General features: G+C 41.1%; 1 protein-coding gene across 1 annotated transcript; it reads right to left on the bottom strand.

Moving 5' to 3' along the window:
* Positions 1-7,530: 7,530 nt before the first annotated feature.
* On the bottom strand, positions 7,531-17,845 carry LOC110529397. The gene is made up of 5 exons (XM_021611590.2): positions 17,713-17,845; positions 13,918-14,253; positions 13,397-13,561; positions 8,899-8,936; positions 7,531-8,680 (listed from the first exon to the last, which is right to left on the bottom strand). Exons 1-5 carry the CDS (start codon positions 17,771-17,773, stop codon positions 8,483-8,485), a joined length of 798 nt encoding a protein of 265 aa, XP_021467265.2. The 5' UTR covers positions 17,774-17,845; the 3' UTR covers positions 7,531-8,482.
* Positions 17,846-20,445: the final 2,600 nt, after the last annotated feature.

Below are 20,445 nucleotides of genomic sequence, written 5' to 3'. Positions count from 1 at the left end.
GCCTCTCCACTAGAGATTCTGGGTTCGAGTTCAGGCTCTGTCGTGACCAGGAGATCCATGGGGCGGCGCACAATTGGCCCAGCGTCGTCCGGGTTAGGGGAGGGTTTGTCAGGCAGGGATTTCATTATCCCATCGCTCACTAGCGATTCCTGTGTTGGGCTGGGTTCAGTGCACGGTCGCCTGGTGTACAGTGTTTCTTCCGACACGTTGGTGGGGCTGGCTTCTGGGTTAAGTGGGCATTGTGTTAAGAAGCAATGTGGCTTGGTTGGGTTGTGTTTCGGAGGATGCACGGCTCTTGACCTTCACCTAACCCTAGTCTGTTCGGAGTTTCTGCAATGAGACAAGACTGTAACTACCAATTGGGGAGAAAAAAGGGGTGAAAATACAAAATAATAAAAATAAACATATGAGATGAGTAATGTAGGATATGTAAACATTATTAAAGTGGTGTCAATTAAAGTGACTAGTGATATCTTTATTAAATCAATTTATGGAAGTTGCTAGAGATTTGAGTCTGTATGTTGGCAACAGCCTCTCTATGTTAGTGATGGCTGTTTAACAGTCTGATGGCCTTGAGATAGATGTTTTTCAGTCTCTCGGTCCCAGCTTTGATGCACCTGTACTGACCTCGCCTTCTGGATGTTAATGGGGTGAACAGGCAGTGGCTTGGGTGGTTGTTGTCCTTGATTATCTTTTTGGCCTTCCTGTGACATCGGGTGCTGTAGGTGTCCTGGAGGGCAGGTAGTTTTCCCCCGGTTATGCGTTGTGCAGACCACACAACCCTCTGGAGAGCCTTACGGTTGAGGCCGGTGCAGTTGCCATACCAGGCAGTGATACAGCCTGACAGGATACTCTCGATTGTGCATCTGTAAAAGTTTGTGAGTGTTTTAGATGACAAGTCGAATATCTTCAGCCACCTGAGGCGCCGCCTTCACCACGCTGTCTGTGTGGGTGGACAATTTCAGTCTATGGTGTGTACGCCAAGGAACTTAAAACTTTCTACCTTCTCCACTACTGTCCCGTCGATGTGGATAGGGGGGTGGGGGGTGCTCTGTCTGCTGTTTCCTGAAGTCCACGATCAGCTCCTTTGTTTTGTTGACGTTGAGTGAGAGGTTATTTCCTGACACCACACTCTGAGGTCCCTTACCTCCTCCCTGTAGGCCGTCTTGTGGTTGTTGGTAATCAAGCCTACCACCGTAGTGTTGTCTGCAAACTTGATGATTGAGTTGGAGGCATGCATGGCCACGCAGTCATGGGTGAACAGGGAGTACAGGAGAGGACTGAGAATGCACCCTTGTGGGGCCTCAGTGTTGAGGATCAGCGGGGTGGAGATGTTGTTTCCTATCTTCACCACCTGGGGGCGGCCCATCAGAAAGTCCAGGACCTAGTTGCCCAGGGTGGGGTCGAGACCCAGGGTCTCCAGTTTAATGACGAGTTTGAAGGGTACTATGCTGAGCTGTAGTCAATGAACAGCATTCTTACATAGGTATTCCTCTTGTTCAGATGGCATAGAGGCAGTGTGATGGTGATTGCATCGTCTGTGGACCTATTGGGGTGGTAAGCGAATTGGAGTGGGTCTAGGGTATCAGGTAGGGTAAAGGTGATATGATCCTTGACTAGTCTCTCAAAGCACTTCATGATGACAGAAGTGAGTGCTACATGGTGTTAGTCATTCAGTTCAGTTACCTTAGCTTTCCTGGGAACAGGAACAATGGTGGCCATCTTGAAGCATGTGGGGACAGCAGATTGGGATAGGGATTGATAGAATATGTCCGTAAATACACCAGCCAGCTGGTCTGCGCAAGCTCTGAGGACGCGGTCGTCTGGGCCGGCAGCCTTGCGAGGGTTAACGTGTTTAAATGTTTTACTCACGTCGGCCATGGAGAAGGAGAGCCTACAGTGTTTGGTAGAGGGCCGTGTGAGTGGCACTGTGTTGTCCTCAAAGCGAGCAAAGAAGTTGTTTAATTTGTCTGGGAGCAAGACGTCGATGTCCGAGACGGGGCTGTAACGCTTGTCATCCGGGGAAGGAGAGGAGGACCAAGGTGCAGCGTTGGAAGTGTTCATATTTTAAATATTTTATGAACACTGAAAACAAAACAATTAACAACCAACGAGCAGTCCTGTAAGGTGCAACACAACACTAAACAGAAAATAACCACCCACCAAAACACAATGGAAAACAGGCTACCTAAATATGGTTCTCAATCAGGGACAACGATTGACAGATGCCTCTGATTGAGAACCATACCAGGCCAAACACAGAAATAGAAAATCATAGACAAACTAACATAGACAACCCACCCAACTCACGCCCTGACCATACTAAAACAAAAGACAAAACAAAGGAACTAAGGTCAGAATGTGACAGGGGCTGGTTTTCTTTTTTGTAATCCGTGATTGTCTGTAGAATCTGCCACATATGTCTTGCGTTTGAGCCATAGAATTGCGACTCTATTTTGTCTCTATATTGACGCTTTGCTTGTTTGATTGCCTTGCAGAGGGAATAACTACACTGTTTGTACTCAGTCATGTTTCCAGTCGCCTTGCCATGATTAAAAGCAGTGGTTCGCGCTTTCAATTTTGTGCTAATGCTGCCATCAATCCACGGTTTCTGGTTAGGGAAGGTGTTAATAGTCACAGTGGGTACAACATCTCCGATGCACTTGCTAATAAACTCGCTCACCGAGTCAGCGTATACGTCAATGTTATTGTCTGAGGCTACCCGGAACATATCCCAGTCCCAATCTTGAAGCGGGGAATCCGATTGGTCAGACCAGCGTTGGATAGACCTGAGCATGGGCGTTTCCTGTTTTAGTTTCTGCCTATAGGATGGATGCAACAAAATGGAGTCATGGTCAGATTTGCCGAAGGGATGGCGGGGGAGGGCTTTGTATGCATTGCGGTTGTTAGAGAAGCAATGGTCCAGAATGCTACCAGCTCGTGTCGCGCTTTCGATATGCTGATAGAATTTAGGAAGCCTTGATCTCAGATTAGCTTTGTTAAAATCCCAGCTACAATATATGCAGCCTCAGGATATATGGTTTCCAGTTTACATGGAGTCCAGTGAAGTTCTTTCAGGACCGTCGAGGTATCTGCTTGCGGGGGATATCCACGGCTGTGACTATAATCGAAGGAACTCTAGGTCAGGTGAAAAAAAGGACTTGAGTTCCTGTATGTTGTTCTGATTACACCATGAGTTGTTAATCATAAGGCATACACCCCACGCACTTCTTCTGTCGGCGCGATGCACGAAGAAACCAGGTGGCTGTACCGACTCTGACAACATATTCAGAGTGAGCCATGTTTCCGTGAAACAGAGAATGTTTCAATCTCTGATATCTCTCTGGAAGGCATCTTGTGCACTAATTTCGTCCACCTTGTTGTTTAGAGATTGGACATTGGCGAGTAATATGCTCGGAAGTGGTGGATGGTGTGCTCGCCTTCTAAGTCTGACCAGTAGGCCGCTTCGTCTGCCTCGAATTGTGGTGACGGCATTGTTTTGGGACGGCCTCTGGGATTGGATCCCATGTCCAGGGTGGAGGTCCGAACAAAGGATCCGCTTCGAGAAAGTCGTGTTCCTGGTCGTAAATGTTGGTAAATTGACTTCGCTTTTATATCCAATAGTTCTTTCCGGCTGTATGTATAAACACTTATGCTTTTCTGGGCTAACAATGTAAGAAATAATACATAAAAAACTAATTACTGCATAGTTTCGTAAGGACCTGAAGTGAGGCGACCATCTCTGTCGGCGCCATCTTGTCATCTGATATTACATGTACTCTGTAGTTTACAACACTCTGATCAACACATGATCAGACCATACTGAAATTACTAATGAAAAGTTTCCAACTTCACTATATCGCTCTGTGTTGTGTTGCTCTGCATTTTCTGGTGACGCCAATTGGAAATTCAGATGCTTTATGTTGATCTCAACTAGTTCTCAGCTCTGTAGTTATCAAGGTCAAGTTTGTATTAGGAAAATTAGACCTGCTTGCTAATACTAACAGTAATAGAGAAACATCTTGTGGTAAATGTGCTGACAACACAGCTATGGAGTGTGGCGTGGTTAGATTGTGGGCTGATGGGGCAACAGTTTTTTGTCAAAGAGATATGAGATCTTGTGCAGAGCCAGAGGTTAACGCTTCATCACACACCACAAGCTGTGAGCGACAAACACTTGGCCTCATGAAGGTGATGGAAATATAGAAACAAAAGGATGGGTGCTATTTACAGTGCCTTCGGAAAGCATTCACAACGCTTGACTTTTTTCACATTATGTTACGTTACAGCCTTATTCTAAAATGTATTCAATAAATAAAAATCAGCAATCTACACCCCATAAATGACAAAGCGTAAACAGGTTTGTAGAATTTTTGCAAATGTATATATATTTTTTTTACAGAAATACCTTATTTACATAACTATTCAGGCCCTTTGCTATGAGACTTGACATTGAGTTCAGGTGCATCCTGTTTCCATTGATCATCCTTGAGATGTTTCTACAACTTGATAGGAGTCCTCCTGTGGTAAATTCAATGGACTGGACATGATTTGGAAAGGCACATGCCAGTCTATATAAGGTCCCACAGTTGACAGTGCATGTCAGAGCAACCAAGCCATGAAGTCGAAGGAATTGAGCTCCAAGACAGGATATAGTTGAGGCACAGATCTGGGGAAGGGTGGCAAACATTTCTGCAGCATTGAACGTCCCCAAGAACACAGTGACCTCCATCATTCTTAAAGGGAAGAAGTTCGGAACCACCAAGACTCTTCGTAGAGCTGGCCGCCAGGCCAAACTGAGCAATCGGGGGAGAATGGCCTTGGTCAGGGAGGTGAGCAAGAACCTGATGGTCACTCTGACAGAGCTCTAGAGTTATTCTGTGGGGATGGGAGAACTTTCCAGAAGGCCAACCATCTCTGCAGCACTCCACCAATTAGGACTTTATGGTAGAGTGGCCAGACGGAAGTCACTCCAGTAAAAGGCACATGACAGCCCACTAGGAGTTTGCCAAAAGGCACCTAAAGACTCTCACACCATGAGATACATGATTCTCTGGTCTGATGAAACCAAGAATGAACTCTTTGGCCTGAATGCCAAGCTTCATGTCTGGAGGAAACCAGGCACCATCCCTACAGTGAAGCATGGTGGTGGAAGCATATTGCTGTGGGGATGTTTTTCAGCGGCAGGGACTGGGAGACTAGTCAGGATCGAGGGAAAGATGAACAGCGCAAAGTACAGAGAGATCCTTGATGAAAACCTGCTCCAGAGTGCTCAGGACCTCAGACTGGGGGCGAAGGTTCACCTTTCAACATGACACCGACCCTAAGCACACAGCCAAGACAACGCAGGAGTTGCTTCAGGACAAGTCTCTGAATGTCCTTGAGTGGCCCAGCCAGAGCCCGGACTTGAACCAGATCAAACATCTCTGGAGAGACCTGAAATAGCTGTGCAGCTATGCTCCCAATCCAACCTGACAGAGTTTGACAGGATCTGCCAAAAAATAATGGGAGAAACTGCCCAAATACAGGTGTGCCAAGCTTGCAGAGTCATACCCAAGAAGAATTGAGGCTGTAATCGCTGCCAAAGGCGCTTCAACAAAGTACTGAGTGAAGGGTCTGAATACTTTCCGAAGGCACTGTAGCTAGAGCCATTCTGCAATCTACTGCTAGTCTCCAGTGGTAATTTTACACAATGACATTGACCACACATTGTGTATGAAAGCAAGATACCCCCTTTCCACCCTCTCCTATCATCTTTGTGCGTGCTATTGTCCTTATTGCCCTTCTATCTGACTGGTAATATGCCGACATGATGTTATGTTAATGCCCCACCGGATTAAATAACCCCCATACTGTATAAATTAAATACTGAGATACAGTAAACATATCCTAAGCCTTGTCTGAGCCAGAATGGTTGGGACAGGATCTTATTTCCTGTTTATTTAGCGCAAGGTAGCTTGATGTACAAGTACACCTCATGGACAGGCTGCTAGTCCTGAGATAAGAGGAACTCACTTGATGAAGGCCACACACTCTAAAATTGAATGAATGTTAAAGAATTGTAGTTACCACCCATGACTGTATTTGCTAGTGACAACAAATTAGTTCTTACATGCACTCTGGGAAATATGCAAATAAGGCTTCACAATAAGGAGTGTGTTCATTTAACCCTGAAAGTGTGTAGTCGTATAGACACTGGAACAGTGTTAAATTTAACACTCTCGGTGTTGATTTAACACTGGAGCATATGCTATGAGAAAGTGGCAATTTAATGCAAGCTTCACAAAAAAATACTAACATAGTATTTCACACCTTTCACATGCAGTTCTGTGTTGTTTTTTGTTAACCCTTACAACTTCATAACATACAGTAAATGTTCTCAGTAAGGTCTCAGAAGATGCTTCAGGCACCACCTTGTCGTTACACGCTTAGTTTTCCACCACAAAACACCAGAAAATGGACACAGAGAAGAACCAGCTCACCTGCTTTTACACTATGACTGTGTTTGTTTGTTTGTTTAGATTTTAAAAGAAAAAGGGAATAGTTTCACCATGATAAAAATGAGAGTTCAGTTCAACATTAAAATGAAGGACAGACAGTAAATGAATCACTAATCACATTAAATAAAGAAAATCTTCAGAAATGACTTTTGTCAAAGCAACAAAATAACTAGAGCTTCACAATGATGCTGAAAACTTGGAGACATTTTGGGGTTAAGGGGGTTAAAATCATGAGAATGAACAAAGATTTATGAAATGTGATTTGTGTTTAGTGCTATTAAAATACACTACCGTTCAAAAGTTTGGGGTCATTTAGAAATGTCCTTGTTTTTGAAAGAAAAGCACATTTTTGTCCATTAAAATAACATCAAATTGATCAGAAATACAGTGTAGACATTGTTAATGTTGTAAATGACTATTGTAGCTGGAAATTGATGTTTTTTTATGGAATATCTACATAGGAGTACAAAGGCCCATTATCAGCAACCATCACTCCTGTGTTCCAATGGCACGTTGTGTTAGCTAATCCACGTTTATCATTTTAAAAGGCTAATTGATCATTAGAAAACCCTTTGGAAATTATGTTAGCACAGCTGAAAACTGTTGTACTGATTAAAGAAGCTATAAAACTGGCCTTTTTAGACTAGTTGAGTATCTAGAGCGTCAGCATTTGTGGGTTTGATTACAGGTTCAAAATGGTCAAAAACAAAGAAGTTTCTTCTGAAACTCGTCAGTCTATTCTTGTTCTGAGAAAAGAAGGCTATTCCATGCGAGAAATTGCCAAGAAACTGAAGATCTCGTGCAACGCTGTGTACTACTCCCTTCACAGAACAGCGCAAACTGGCCCTAACCAGAATAGAAAGAGGAGTGGGAGGCCCGGGTGCACAACTGAACAAGAGGACAAGAGTGTCTTGTTTGAGAAACTGACGCCTCACAAGTCCTCAACTGGCAGCTTCATTAAATAGTACCCGCAAAACACCAGTCTCAACATCAACAGTGAAGAGGCAACTACGGGATGCTGGCCTTCTAGGCAGAGTTGCAAAGAAAAAGCCATATCTCAAACTGGCCAATAAAAAAAAAAGATTAAGACGGGCAAAAGAACACAGACACTGGACAGAGTAACTCTGCACAAACGTTGCCTAATAGCAATTGCCAGTGATACATTAAAATGAAAATCCTCCAAATCCTCCATGCTTCGAGGCTTCCGCTAGACCGATCGTGTCAAGATTACAGCACTTGATGCACTGCATTTGTCTGGAAACATTAGAAACTGTTACATGAGAGCCATTGAAAGTCTAAAAACAACATCCGTGAAAGAGCTCGTTTAGATCAGAATGTAATCCGCGTGATATGATCACCTATTATACAAAATAATTTATTTGAAACTTGATTTTCCCAGTATACATGTATATGTCAATCATTGTGAATTTGAAACCATTGAGGGATGAAAAAAAAAACAAACGTGTGTCAAGTAAACTCCATTTAATGAGAACTTAGTTGGATTGCAGAGGACCATGCTAATTCTTTTGTAAAATCCCCCCAGATACTTCTGGTAATCCGAATAGTGTCAGAGTAAACAAACAACATGACACTCTGTGAGAAAAAAAATACCCTATTAAAGGTGTATTTATCTGTGCAAACCCTTCCGGAAATTTTTACACACAATTAATGTTCCATGACTTTATGAAAAAAAAAAAAAAAAAAAACATGTTAAAATTACATTCGTGTTACAGTCAAATGGGTTATTGTATCTACAACTTATTTTTTTTTTTTGTATTTCCAGTAGGGTACAGTCACGCATAGCCACAGGGAGGGTGTTTTTATTAATACGGGACTAAGTATTTCCATTCTTACGGTATCTATCACCTCAGAGTGACACATCAACCGCAGCATCATTCTCTCAGCACCTGTTCCATATGTTGATGGCATTCAGTTCAAATCAGGCAACGCTGTTTGTATTTAATAGAGTTTCAGATGACTCACTATCTCCCGTATGACACCCTTTGTTGTGGGGGAAAGGTGATTGCAGCATATTCCACTGTCTCTGCAGACCTTACCACTCCTCCCTCCCTCTCCCCCCCATGCCTGTTTGCCTCTTCTCCATTGGGTCTACTGTTGAAGTCCAGCACACCGTATTCTACAGAATACACAGACATGGAGGTGGACGCCTCTCCTGACCCCTGAAAATGTATACAGTATGCATTTTATAAAACAGAACCTTTGCAATTTATTGAATTTGATCTAATAAATCTGTCAAAATACAAACATTGAGGCATTATTTTTTTAAACTTTGTATTAGGAATTTGTCTTATGGTTGTTGCTAAGCAAATGTGTCAAAATTGTAACAAACCAAAGAATGACCAGGACTCTGAGAGACACCAATAGAGTGTGATCTTACCTGTTGCTTGGCCTTGAGGTTCTCTTGCTGGTCCCTTTCTGGACACAAGATACAGATTTTACTATGTGTTAATCATAGACAAAGACAAATTATCCTGCATTTTGTCACTTAAACTCCTCTGGGCACATTGACTTCACAATACAAAAAAGGTTCTCAGCACCTTCCATAGACTTACAAAGTAATTATGTCAACTTCCGGAGGACGTCCTCCAGCCTATCAGAGCTCTTGCAGTATGAACTGAAGTGTTGTCCACCAAATCAAAGGATCAGATAATGAATCTAGTACTGAAAGCATAAGCTACAGCTAGCTAGCACTGCAGTGTATAAGATGTGGTGAGTAGTTGACTCAAACATAAAGAAAGCCAATAGTTTAACAGTTTTGAACAAATACATTAAGTACATTAAGTACATTAAATACATGAAGTACATTAAATACATGAAGGAGTTGAAAGAGAGAAATGGAGAGAGAGAGAGAGTGTAATTTCTTTCCACTTTCAGCCTACTAAAACACCCTGCACAAACAGAAGTATGCTATGTTAGCTAGCTGGCTACACAACACTGGAAGTCAAGTTAAGCTTTTGGTATAACTCATGTATTGCAGCTGGTGTAACTGCTTACTGACTGTACATTACTGCATGATTGTAGCGGGTTTACTAACAAGTTAGTTATATTAGCTATGCTGACTATGACATTACTTTAGCTAATATGGTGACAATGTAGGCTGTGTGTAGCGGTTTAACTTGGAAAGGTTTTTTCGCCTGGTCACATACAGCTGATGTGTTGTGCATTGAAGTCCACAAGCGAAGGGAAGAGGTGAGAGAAGGAGAGCGCATAGGACGTGGCTTCCATGAAAGTGAACTGTGTTTACGCGTGATCAGGGGTGTATTCATTCATCAGATTCTGTTGAAAAACGTTTCTTAAACAGAAGCAAATGGAGCAAAACAGGTCTAAACATACCTGAATTTATCCAATAGAAACTATTGTTTGCAACTGTTGGACTAATGATTACACCATATATCAGCTACATGCAGGAAAGTCTGTCACTGTCTGTCACATCAAATTTGTCTCTCGAACCTGTGTGCACTTACGTTGTAAACTTTAATTTATAGCCTAGGTTGTAGCAACCTCATGATGGGGCATCGGGAAAATTAGAGTATAGCCTAAATCTATCAATGTTACATTAGAACTGGGTGAATGGAATTTGAGTGAGAGTCATCTGATATGCTGAAATAGAAATAAGGCCAATGTTCAAGAAGAAAAACAAAAAACAAACATCCTTCCTCGTCTTAAACGGCACCTACCACCACGGATACAAGATGGTATAAGATCATGGCCTATGGTATTAGGGGTTGAAGTTGGGAACAGTTATTCTATTCATATCCAAGGATTCTAGTAGTCCAGATGATCTTTGCAGTGTTGTGCTGCTTGTATCTGCATACAACCTGAGTCAGTGACACCTCAAAGTCAGATGAAGTCGCTGAATGGAAAGATAAACTTTTCTACTGGTACATTGTAGTGCTTGAGAAGGCATTTGTTCAAGGAGGTACAAAACATGACATGTGGGGGGATACCAAAAAAAACACATCAAAGAAACACGATGCTCTGTTTTGAAGTGGGTCAGGAGAAAAGCAAACCAGAGTTTGAGACAGCATTTGTGAAAACAAACAGTTTGCAATCTCTGTGCTAATTTGAATTCTCTGTGTAGGTGGTTATTTCCTCTGGTTAAAGGAGGCTCGTATCAAAGTGCGTGAGTCATGCATGTGAAACTGCAACAGTGGCTCATTCGAAGGAATGTATTTCATCTCACTAACAAGGTTTCCATCCAGCATTTTCATGCAAGTAAAAGTGTCTGATAAAGAATGGCCTGGTGGAAAGAGCAAATTTGTCAGTTTTGCAAATGTCGACGTATGATGGGATCTTTTTGTGTCTGTAAAATTAATTATGCAAAAAATGGCAGTAGAAACGCCATTATGCACAAATGTTGATATAATAAGCATTATATTGAAGTAAACTTGGAGTCACACAATGATATGTTGTGTGGTCCTCCCACTACCAGTGCGATCATTTAGCTATTACATTTTGAAATGTAGTACACCATTAGATATAACTAAATCTATGGCATTTTGACATTACTACTATACAAAACGATCTCCATACACTACTTCCATTCATTTGGATGGGTTACCTTCAGACGATTCCCATGAAACGTATGGAGGTCGTAGAGCAAAAATAAAGAACACCATCATTTTTGTGAGAGTCTCCCCTTTCCGCAGAGTGGTCAAATTAGTTTGTAGCTCAGACGCTACAGATGTTTTTGTGAGAAGACAGATTTTTTAGGATGTGGTCTGACAAACACCACTGTAGCTCGGTCACCTTCCACTGCAGATGTGGAGATGCAGCCCCATGCAAAAAAAAAAAACCGTATCTCTAGTACTGATGGATTTTGATGGGGATTTTTTGTTTCATTATTATAATCTCCCCAATTTCGATCTTGTCTCATCGCTGCAATGTCCCAATGGGCTCGGGAGGCAAAGGTGAAGTCACAAGTCTTCTGAAACATGACCCGCCAAACCACGCTCCTTAACACCCGCCGCAGGAAACATTATTCAACTGATGACTGGGGTCAGCCAGCAGGTACCCAGCCCGCCACAAGGAGTCACTAGAGCACGATGAGCCCTCCCCTAACCCGGATGATGCTGGGCCAATTGTGCGCTGCCCTATGGGACTCCCGATCACAGCCAGTTGTGATACAGCCCGGGATCGAACCCGGGTCTGTAGTGACACCTCTAGCACTGTGATGCATTGCCTTAGACCGCTGCGCCATTCGGGAGGCCCTACGGGGATTTTCTTTAATTATGTTACTTAGATTGAAGCACGGGTGCAGTAAAAGACTTCTTAAGGATTAGGCTACAGATGAAATAAATTATCATGAACTTCACAGGGTGGTGAAAGTGCACAATGATGAGGTTGATGCTCCTTTCAACTAAATATTGAGGGTCTTCAATTGTTATTCTGGTGACGTGAGGATCGATACTTGGCTTCCGTTTGACAAATAAAAATAATCCCGCTCGTTGGTCCACAATAATCAATTTTTATAATGAGGCATTTGTTTTTACAAAAGCATCAGTAGAGTTGAAAATACGACGGAAACCCATTTAACTTGTATTTTTGATTTGAGACATGGGAATTTAATTGAAAAGTTATTTTTATGTGCACTACATCATCATGCACAGCCTAATCGCTCGTGGACAGATTCTCGTGGATAGATGAAACAGTGAGAATCTGTCAAGGCACAAGTAGAATTATGTGATTACAAGCAGCAGTAGTTCCTGGTTTTGACTACACTGATTATTTGGACGAATCAGGATTGGGCGAAGGCGGTTCTTAAACTTGTGTGGTGATTTTCAAGCCTGTGTGCAGACGATAAACGGTTTTCACTAGATTTCACAGCCACAAAGTCAAAATTGTCTATATCGTAAAAATTCCTGAAAACGAAAATGTCCTTTTTGGCCATGATAAAAAGTGGTGAAATTAGCGGAAGGGATAGGTTTTGCAGAGAGTTTCCATTTGCGAGGGAGGAGTCTTCACTTTCTTCCTTTGCACAAAGGTAATCACAATTGTTAACAGCATTTCCCCTAGAAGTAAAACAGGAAATTACAAACTTCCGCAAGATCATTTTATTTTTGGTTAAACTGATTACGCACAGTGTTTTATCTGCAAAAAGTCAATTGGATGGAAACACATCTCTGATGGGAAAATGCGCATTTTTTATTGCAGATTTTAGAATATTTGCATTTCAAATCTATCACCAATTGGATGGAAACCGAATTACTGATGCTCCACCCCCCCCCCCCCCCCAAAAAAACGCTATTGATTTCAGCTCCCTTAAGAATTACTCCATTTGTCAGTTTGATCAAGTGTGGCCGAGGTGAAATGGCTAGCTAGTTAGCGGTGGTGCTATAGTGTTTCAGTCGGTGACGTCACTCGCTCTGAGACCTAGAAGTAGTTGTTCCCCTTGCTCTGCAAGGGCAGCGGCTTTTGTGGCACGATGGGTAACGATGCTTCGTGAGTGACTGTGGTTGATGTGTGCAGAGGGTCCCTGTTTCGAGCCCAGATTGGGGCGAGGAGAGGGACGGAAGCTATACTGTTACACAAGCAAAATTATTTGACTGATTTAAGACTGTAAAGCTATGTTTCAGATAATAAAGACATACAGTATCTTTGGTCCAGGTGTTGACATTAAGGGCAGAAAGAAAGAAGTGGATGGACAAGAACCAAGGCCTTAATCTAACTGGATTGCAAAGAATTACAACTACAAGAGATACTATGGTATCAGTGGAGGCTGCTGAGGGAAACCATGTGTTTGATGTTGTCGATACCTTTTCACAAATACCTTTCCGCTCCAGCATTACCACATGCCCTTCCTCCCTGATTAAGGTGCCACCAACCTCCTGCTTATGGTATGTATGGTTAGGGATAATGATAGGTCCCTTCAATACCTGGGCTCCTTTTGTAGGTCCAGCAGAACCAACCAAGCAGTCCGATTAACAGAGCTATGATGGACACCCCCAAAACAGCAAAGATGATCAGGACATAGACATTGTTGGCGTTTCCACGGTCGCTGATAGCATCATCTGCGGCGTTAGAGGTGAATGATGGGGATTCTGGAATAGAAATGGCTCCTTAGGTGAAACTAGATGAGACAGTAAATTAAGGTAAAGCAGAGTAGGGTCATGCTGTCTAGAACATCAATCTTCAAGGAACACAATTTTTTACCAAAGGCTTTAAAAGGTCCATAGTTAGCTCATTTAAAATGGTTGCTTGGGTTGGTTTTGAATTTTTAACAGATAGTACTTGTAAAAAAGTTGTACATTTAGCTGGGTTCAATACAGGCTGGACGGACACTGCTTTAAGATGAATAAAAAACATCATGTGACGTATCATGAAAACCCTTATGCTTGACATTGACTTAGAATAGTTATAGACATTATACTGTGAAGAGAGCGATCTTATAGCCTACCTGCGGTGTTACCATTCGATTGAAGGATAAGCGACACCTCATTGCTTTTTAGCATGGGAGGATCTCTATTGATTTGGAACAACATGATCCAATACGTTCCGTTGTCAACTGATGTCAGATTTTGGATGAAGAAAGAGGCCTCTTTATTCTCAGAGAAGCAGAGGTGGCTTTGTAAGCAACAGCTGTGCACATCATGATTACATTCAGCGATCTTGTTATTATTTTTGTAAAGACTAATTGACCGATTATTAAATACTTTGGACATGTTCTGAAATGAGAAGCGGATGGTGACCCCATGACCTATGATTCCCACCATTTTCTCTGCCCAGTTGTGTCCTGAAAAAGAGAGAGGAAGTTGTCAACAAGTTAGGACATGACCTGATGATTTAGGTACACAATATGTTTTTTTTTTCTCTTTTTTCTATAACTTCTATCTCCACCTGATTGCATAACACTAACTGTAAGTTGCTCTGGATAAGAGTGTCTGCTAAATGACTAAAATATGAATTATATTAATCATATTAAATATAAATGTAAAACTATATTGTAAATTAATATTGTAATGGACCTTTAACATCTTTTACTTTTAATTAAATAAAAAAAAACTATGTTCCATATTACTAATTTTACATTTATATTTAATATTATTAATATAATTCATATTTTAGTCATTTAGCAGACACTCTTATCCAGAGCAACTTACAGTTAGTGCATTCGTCTTAAGATAGCTAGTTGAGACAACCACATATCACAATCGTAGTAAGTACATTTCTCCTTTAATTAAGAAGTTATCAGCAAAGTCAGTGCTAGTAGGAAAAGAGAAGTGCCATATACTTCAACAAATGTACACAGTGTTGTGTATATTTTCATCACTGTGCATACAGTATTGTTTATATTTCCTGTATATTTATCTTATCCCAGGAACCCAGTTACCAGTTTTCATTGACTAGAGATATGATCCACAAATATTCCTTGGACAAAAATGTCTTCATTGGGATATAGAAAAAATAAACCAAGCAATATTAAAAAAAACATTTTATGATCAAAGTGGAATAAAAATATTACAAAAATTAGAATGCCTTTTAGAAGGTATGAGAGTGCCTTCAGAAAGTATTCATACCCCTTGACTTATTCCACATTCTGTTGTGTTACAGCCTGAATTCAAAATTGATTGAATTTTTTTTCTCTCTCTCAACCATACCCTGAAATGACAAAGTAAAAACATGCTTTTAGAAATATCTACTTTATGTAAGTATTCACACCCTTGAGTCAATCCATGTTAAAATCCCATTTGGCAGCGATTACAGCTGTGGTCTGTCTGGGTAAGTCTCTAAAAGCTTTGCACAACTGGAACGTTCAATGTCATCTTGGTAAGCAACTCCAGTGTAGATTTGGCTTTGTGTTGTAGCTTATTGTCCTGCTGAAAGGTGAATTTGTCTCCCAGCGCAAACCAGATGCATGTTTTAGAATATTTGTGTTCTGTAAAAGCTTCCTTTTTACTCTGTCATTTAGGTTAGTATTGTGGAGTAACTACAATGTTGTTGATCCGTCCTCAGTTTTCTCCTTTCACAACCATTAAAAACTCTGTAACTGTCACCATTGACCTCATGGTGAAATCCCTGAGCAGTTTCCATCCTCTCTGGCAACTGAGTAAGAAAGGATGCCTGTATCTTTGTAGTGACTGGGTGTATTGATACACCATCCAAAGTGTCATTCATAATTTCATCATGATCAAAGGAATATTTGTAAAAAGGCACTTTAGTAATACTGCAAAACATGTGCCAAAGCAATTCACTTTTTTTGTCCTGAATACAAAGTGTTATGTTTACGGCACATCCAATACATCACATTACTGAGTACCACTCGCCCTATTTTCAAGTATAGAGGGGGCTGCCTCATGTTATGTGTATGCTTGTAATCGTTAAGGGGAATTTTTCAGGATAAATAGGGGAACAGAGTGGAGCTAAGCACAGGCAAAATCCTAGAGGAAAACCTGGTTCAGTCTGCGTTTCAACAGACACTGGGAGACGAATTCACCTTTCAGCAGGACAATAACCTTAAACACAAGGCCAAATCTACACTGGAGTTGCTTACCAAGAAGACAGTGAATGTTCCTGAGTGGCCTAGTTTCAGTTTTGAATTAAATCTGCTTAAAAATCTATGGCAAGACATTAAAATGGTTGTCTAGCAATGATCAACAACCAATTTGACAGAGCTTGAAGAATCTTGAAAATAATAATGGGAAATGTTGCAGAATCCAGGTGTGTAAAGCTCTTAGAGACTTGCTCAGAAGGACTCACAGCTGTAATCACTGCCAAATGTGCTTCAACAAAGTAGTGACTAACATTTATTAACCCAGGGGGTTAAATACTTGCATTAGAGAGTATTTTGTGTAGATCGTTGACAACAAAAAGACAATTAAATACATTTTATCCCACTTTTTAACACAACAAAATGTGTAAACAGTCAAGGTGTAAATACTTTTGGAAGGCACTGTAATTGTATGTGTGGGCTACAGAGATGAGGTAGTCATTTGAAAGTCATGTTAAACACTGTAATTGTATGTGTGGGCTACAGAGATGAGGTAGTCATTTGAAAGTCACGTTAAACACTGTAATTGTATGTGTGGGCTACAGAGATGAGGTAGTCATTTGAAAGTCATGTTAAACACTGTAATTGTATGTGTGGGCTACAGAGATGAGGTAGTCATTTGAAAGTCATGTTAAACACTGTAATTGTATGTGTGGGCTACAGAGATGAGGTAGTCATTTGAAAGTCACGTTAAACACTGTAATTGTATGTGTGGGCTACAGAGATGAGGTAGTCATTTGAAAGTCATGTTAAACACTGTAATTGTATGTGTGGGCTACAGAGATGAGGTAGTCATTTGAAAGTCATGTTAAACACTGTAATTGTATGTGAGTCCAAGCAACTTGTTAGGCACATTTTTACTCCTAAATTTATTTAGGCTTGCCATAACAAAAGGGGTTGAATACTTATTGACTAAAGACATTTCAGCTTTTCATTTTTAATTAATTTGTAAAAATGTCTAAAAATATAGATCCACGGGTATTGTGTGTAGGCCAGTGACACAAATGTAATCCAATTTTAAATTCAGGCTGTAACACAACAAAACGTGGAAAAAGTCCAGGGGTCTGAATACTTTCTGAAGGCTCTGTATATAGGCCTACTCTACCCCAATTCAAATAAATGCTATGGAAAACATGTCACTTTGTCACATCATCCACAAGCAAAAAGTCACAAACACATTGGGATGAATTATACAGCCCATTTCGCCACCTTGGCCTATTTATTGCCTTAATTCCCTTATCTTACCTCATTTGCACACACTGCATATATACTTTTTTTTCTCTATTGTATTATTGACTGTATGTTTTGTTTATTCCATGTGTAACTCTGTGTTGTTGTTTGTGTCGAACTGCTTTTCTTTATCTTGGCCAGGTCGCAGTTGTAAATGAGAACTTGTTCTCAACTAGCCTACCTGGTTAAATAAAGGTGAAATAAAAAAAAAATGAAATAAAAGTACAATCTTGGTTGTTCAGAGACATACCATACATACTCTGTGCTACTGAGTATCACCACCTCTGACCTGTGACTTCGATGATAAAGAGTTGGGTTACTAAAGTTCCTTTTCCTATAGTTTAAGTCATAACTTTTACAGTTCAGGAATGTTTTAATAAATAATAATCCTTCAATATTTGATCCGAACATACACAGTCACTGCCATTCTAGTAGGCTACATCTACAGTACATAGACGGAGGAAGATGGCCTACCGTTGAACAGCACGATGAGGACAACCAGTAAGAGAGGCTTTGGGCTAGAGTAGTAGAACATGATATACACGAGGACTGGATCAGAAGAATGGAGCTTCTATCTTTGGCCTAAATGATGTGTCTTCCCCCGTCTAACGCCTGATCTGTTTCTTCCTACCCTCACACTTGAGCTCATAGTAAAGAGAGAAATGCTGACAGGAACTAGCCTGAACCCATATGTATGTGGAACTACAAGCACCTCCTGTGAACAAAGGCTTCAAAGGGGTTCTGGGACTTGTGGTGCAGACTTGTGAGTTTCTCAAGCGTGCCAATAAAAGCCAGAATAATGTGTCAGTTAAAGAGATAGGCTACTTTTAAAGGTGAACTATGTCAGACATTGTCATACCTCACAACTGTTTTGGAACCAAAGCAAAGCTGGGTCCATGCCACAGCACCTGTGAGCCACTCAAATTGTAAGAAATAAAGAATTAAATTATTCCAAGACACTTCCGATGTATAAAAATGTATGGCAAGATAATAAAAAAAATTGGGGTGACAAGTATATATGGTTCACCAGCAACAAATGATGAGGGATTAATCATCGTAAAATCATTCCTCTGATGATGAAATCAAGAATCAAAACATATATTTTCACGAGTACCACTTGCATAAACAGTAAGACATGACATTAGATGAGGTAAACAAATGCCAAAACAGCAGTTTGAAGCTTACTGGAGGATGTAATGGGGTTCTGTGAGGACATGTCAAAGAGAGAGTTGCCGGTGGTCTACAGTAGTGGAGGGATCAAAACAAAGGGTTTCGTTGTGGTGTCTGTGGTCGTAGGGAGGGCGTCCTCTTCAGCTGTTTTTTTTTGTGTGGTCCTGCTGACATCCTTCTGCTGTGTAAATCCTACCATCTTTTTGTCACTTTAAACTGAGACCACAATTGTTAACTGACTGACTTATCAGCAGTCTCTTTATCATGTTGTACTGTAACAAATGCACTCTCTGGAAACATACCTACTTTGAAGGTTTATTTTTCACACTCCGGCTTGAAGTTCCCCCTCAGTGCAAATGGGATTTAGTCTGACTATCCATCCAAAACACCACTTCCACTATTGTTTCTTCTTCACAGTGAATTTATCATCGATAAAGCAGCAGAATTAAATTCAGGATGAGCAAAATGGGATAAGCTTTCCCTCCCCCAATCCTGAACTCAATCATTTAAGGGAATAAATTCAAAACTGACCCAAGTCACGTCTAGGGGCAACTTCAGCATGCCTTCACATGCGGGAACAGGCAAGCTTATCTGGAGCGGGACATACGTTTTGGGGGGAAATCTGTACCATCCTACAGTATACCCGGTCTAAGGCGTATGGTCTTTTCTCAATAGAAATGGTGCAAGTCAAGTCCCGTTGTAGCATACAACTTTGCTCAAATTCGAGAAGAAAAAAAAAACAGGATTCTAAAGCCTCGCACTGTGAAGTCAACCTGGCTGGCCATTGGTCGATTTTTTTGTGTTTCCACTGCCTCCAGAATATGTAAATGTTATGTTGTTAGCTAGCCATTGTGACTGTGCGGGTATCTTGGCTAATGTTGCAAGCTAGTTAGTTAATTGTAGAAAGTCCTACAACTTAGTGTTGTAGCCAAAGATGCGGAATAAATTGTATTCAACTTCACCACTCTGTAACTAACATTATCCCATACTCCCGATGCCAGCTAGTCTAATGTTTAACTTGTTAACTAGCTAAACGTCGTTGATAGCAAAACAGCAAAACAAGCTCGCTAACTAGTTTAATTCCTAACCTTGCTTGCCATGGCAGCTAGCTAAATGTTTAGCTTGATAGCTATCTAAATGGTTAGCGTTGTTGATAGCATGACATCCTAGCTAGTTATCTTAATTCCTAACCTGCTTTTCACTAGCTAGCGGGCTAACCAAACACACCAGATGACAGGTTTGATAGGATGTAGCAAGCTATCTTTCAATACAAGAACATTCCTGTGTCCAGTTTTCTGAAGGTTAGGCATAGGGTTACAAAATCTGTCGGCTGTATATCAACTGCCTAAAAATATTTGGTATGCTGTGCTCTTCTCTTATACCAACACGTAGGCCTAAACACCGCTGACATTGGGTTGAGTAGGCCATATTTCACACTCATCAATGTTTTTAATAGTACACTACACGGAATCATCTAGAATGTAATTTTATGCTGTGGCGTTAAGATTTGGACTGGGCAAAGCAGGACTGGTTCTAAACCAGGCAGTCAGGCTGTACCAGGCAGCTGGTTGGTGTTGGCAGCAGGGAATAACTAATAAAACGTGTACATAAATCCAATGTAGTGTATAGTGCAGTGGCCCAATCTTGGCAACAACTCCACTGTTATTTGTACATTTTCCCACGGTAGACCTCATCTGCTCATACCCATATCTAATTCATTAGCTAACCTGCTCAGTTTACATACAGCATGGTATATAGCTCGATGTCTGTCAGTCAATCACAACTGGCTGAATTTTTTCTAGTTCTTCTACGTCGACAGTACCTAGCTAGCTAGCTAACTACTTTGCCACTTTGGACAGCTTATCCTTGGACACGGCGGTGGAAGCGTTGCTTAGAGCCCATTTGCTATTGAATGACCAATGAGGTGAGGCGTGGGTCTTGATGGTCTCAGAGTGCGTTTCGGTTCTTATTTTAAGCAACGACGACCTTTGGGACTGGTAGTGACATCTCAGGGCTTCATGCCCTCTTCTATTTCTA

This window comes from Oncorhynchus mykiss, chromosome 1, assembly GCF_013265735.2.
Source record: "Oncorhynchus mykiss isolate Arlee chromosome 1, USDA_OmykA_1.1, whole genome shotgun sequence".
Lineage (NCBI taxonomy): Eukaryota > Metazoa > Chordata > Actinopteri > Salmoniformes > Salmonidae > Oncorhynchus > Oncorhynchus mykiss.
This window is presented reverse-complemented; position numbering and strand designations above follow the sequence as displayed.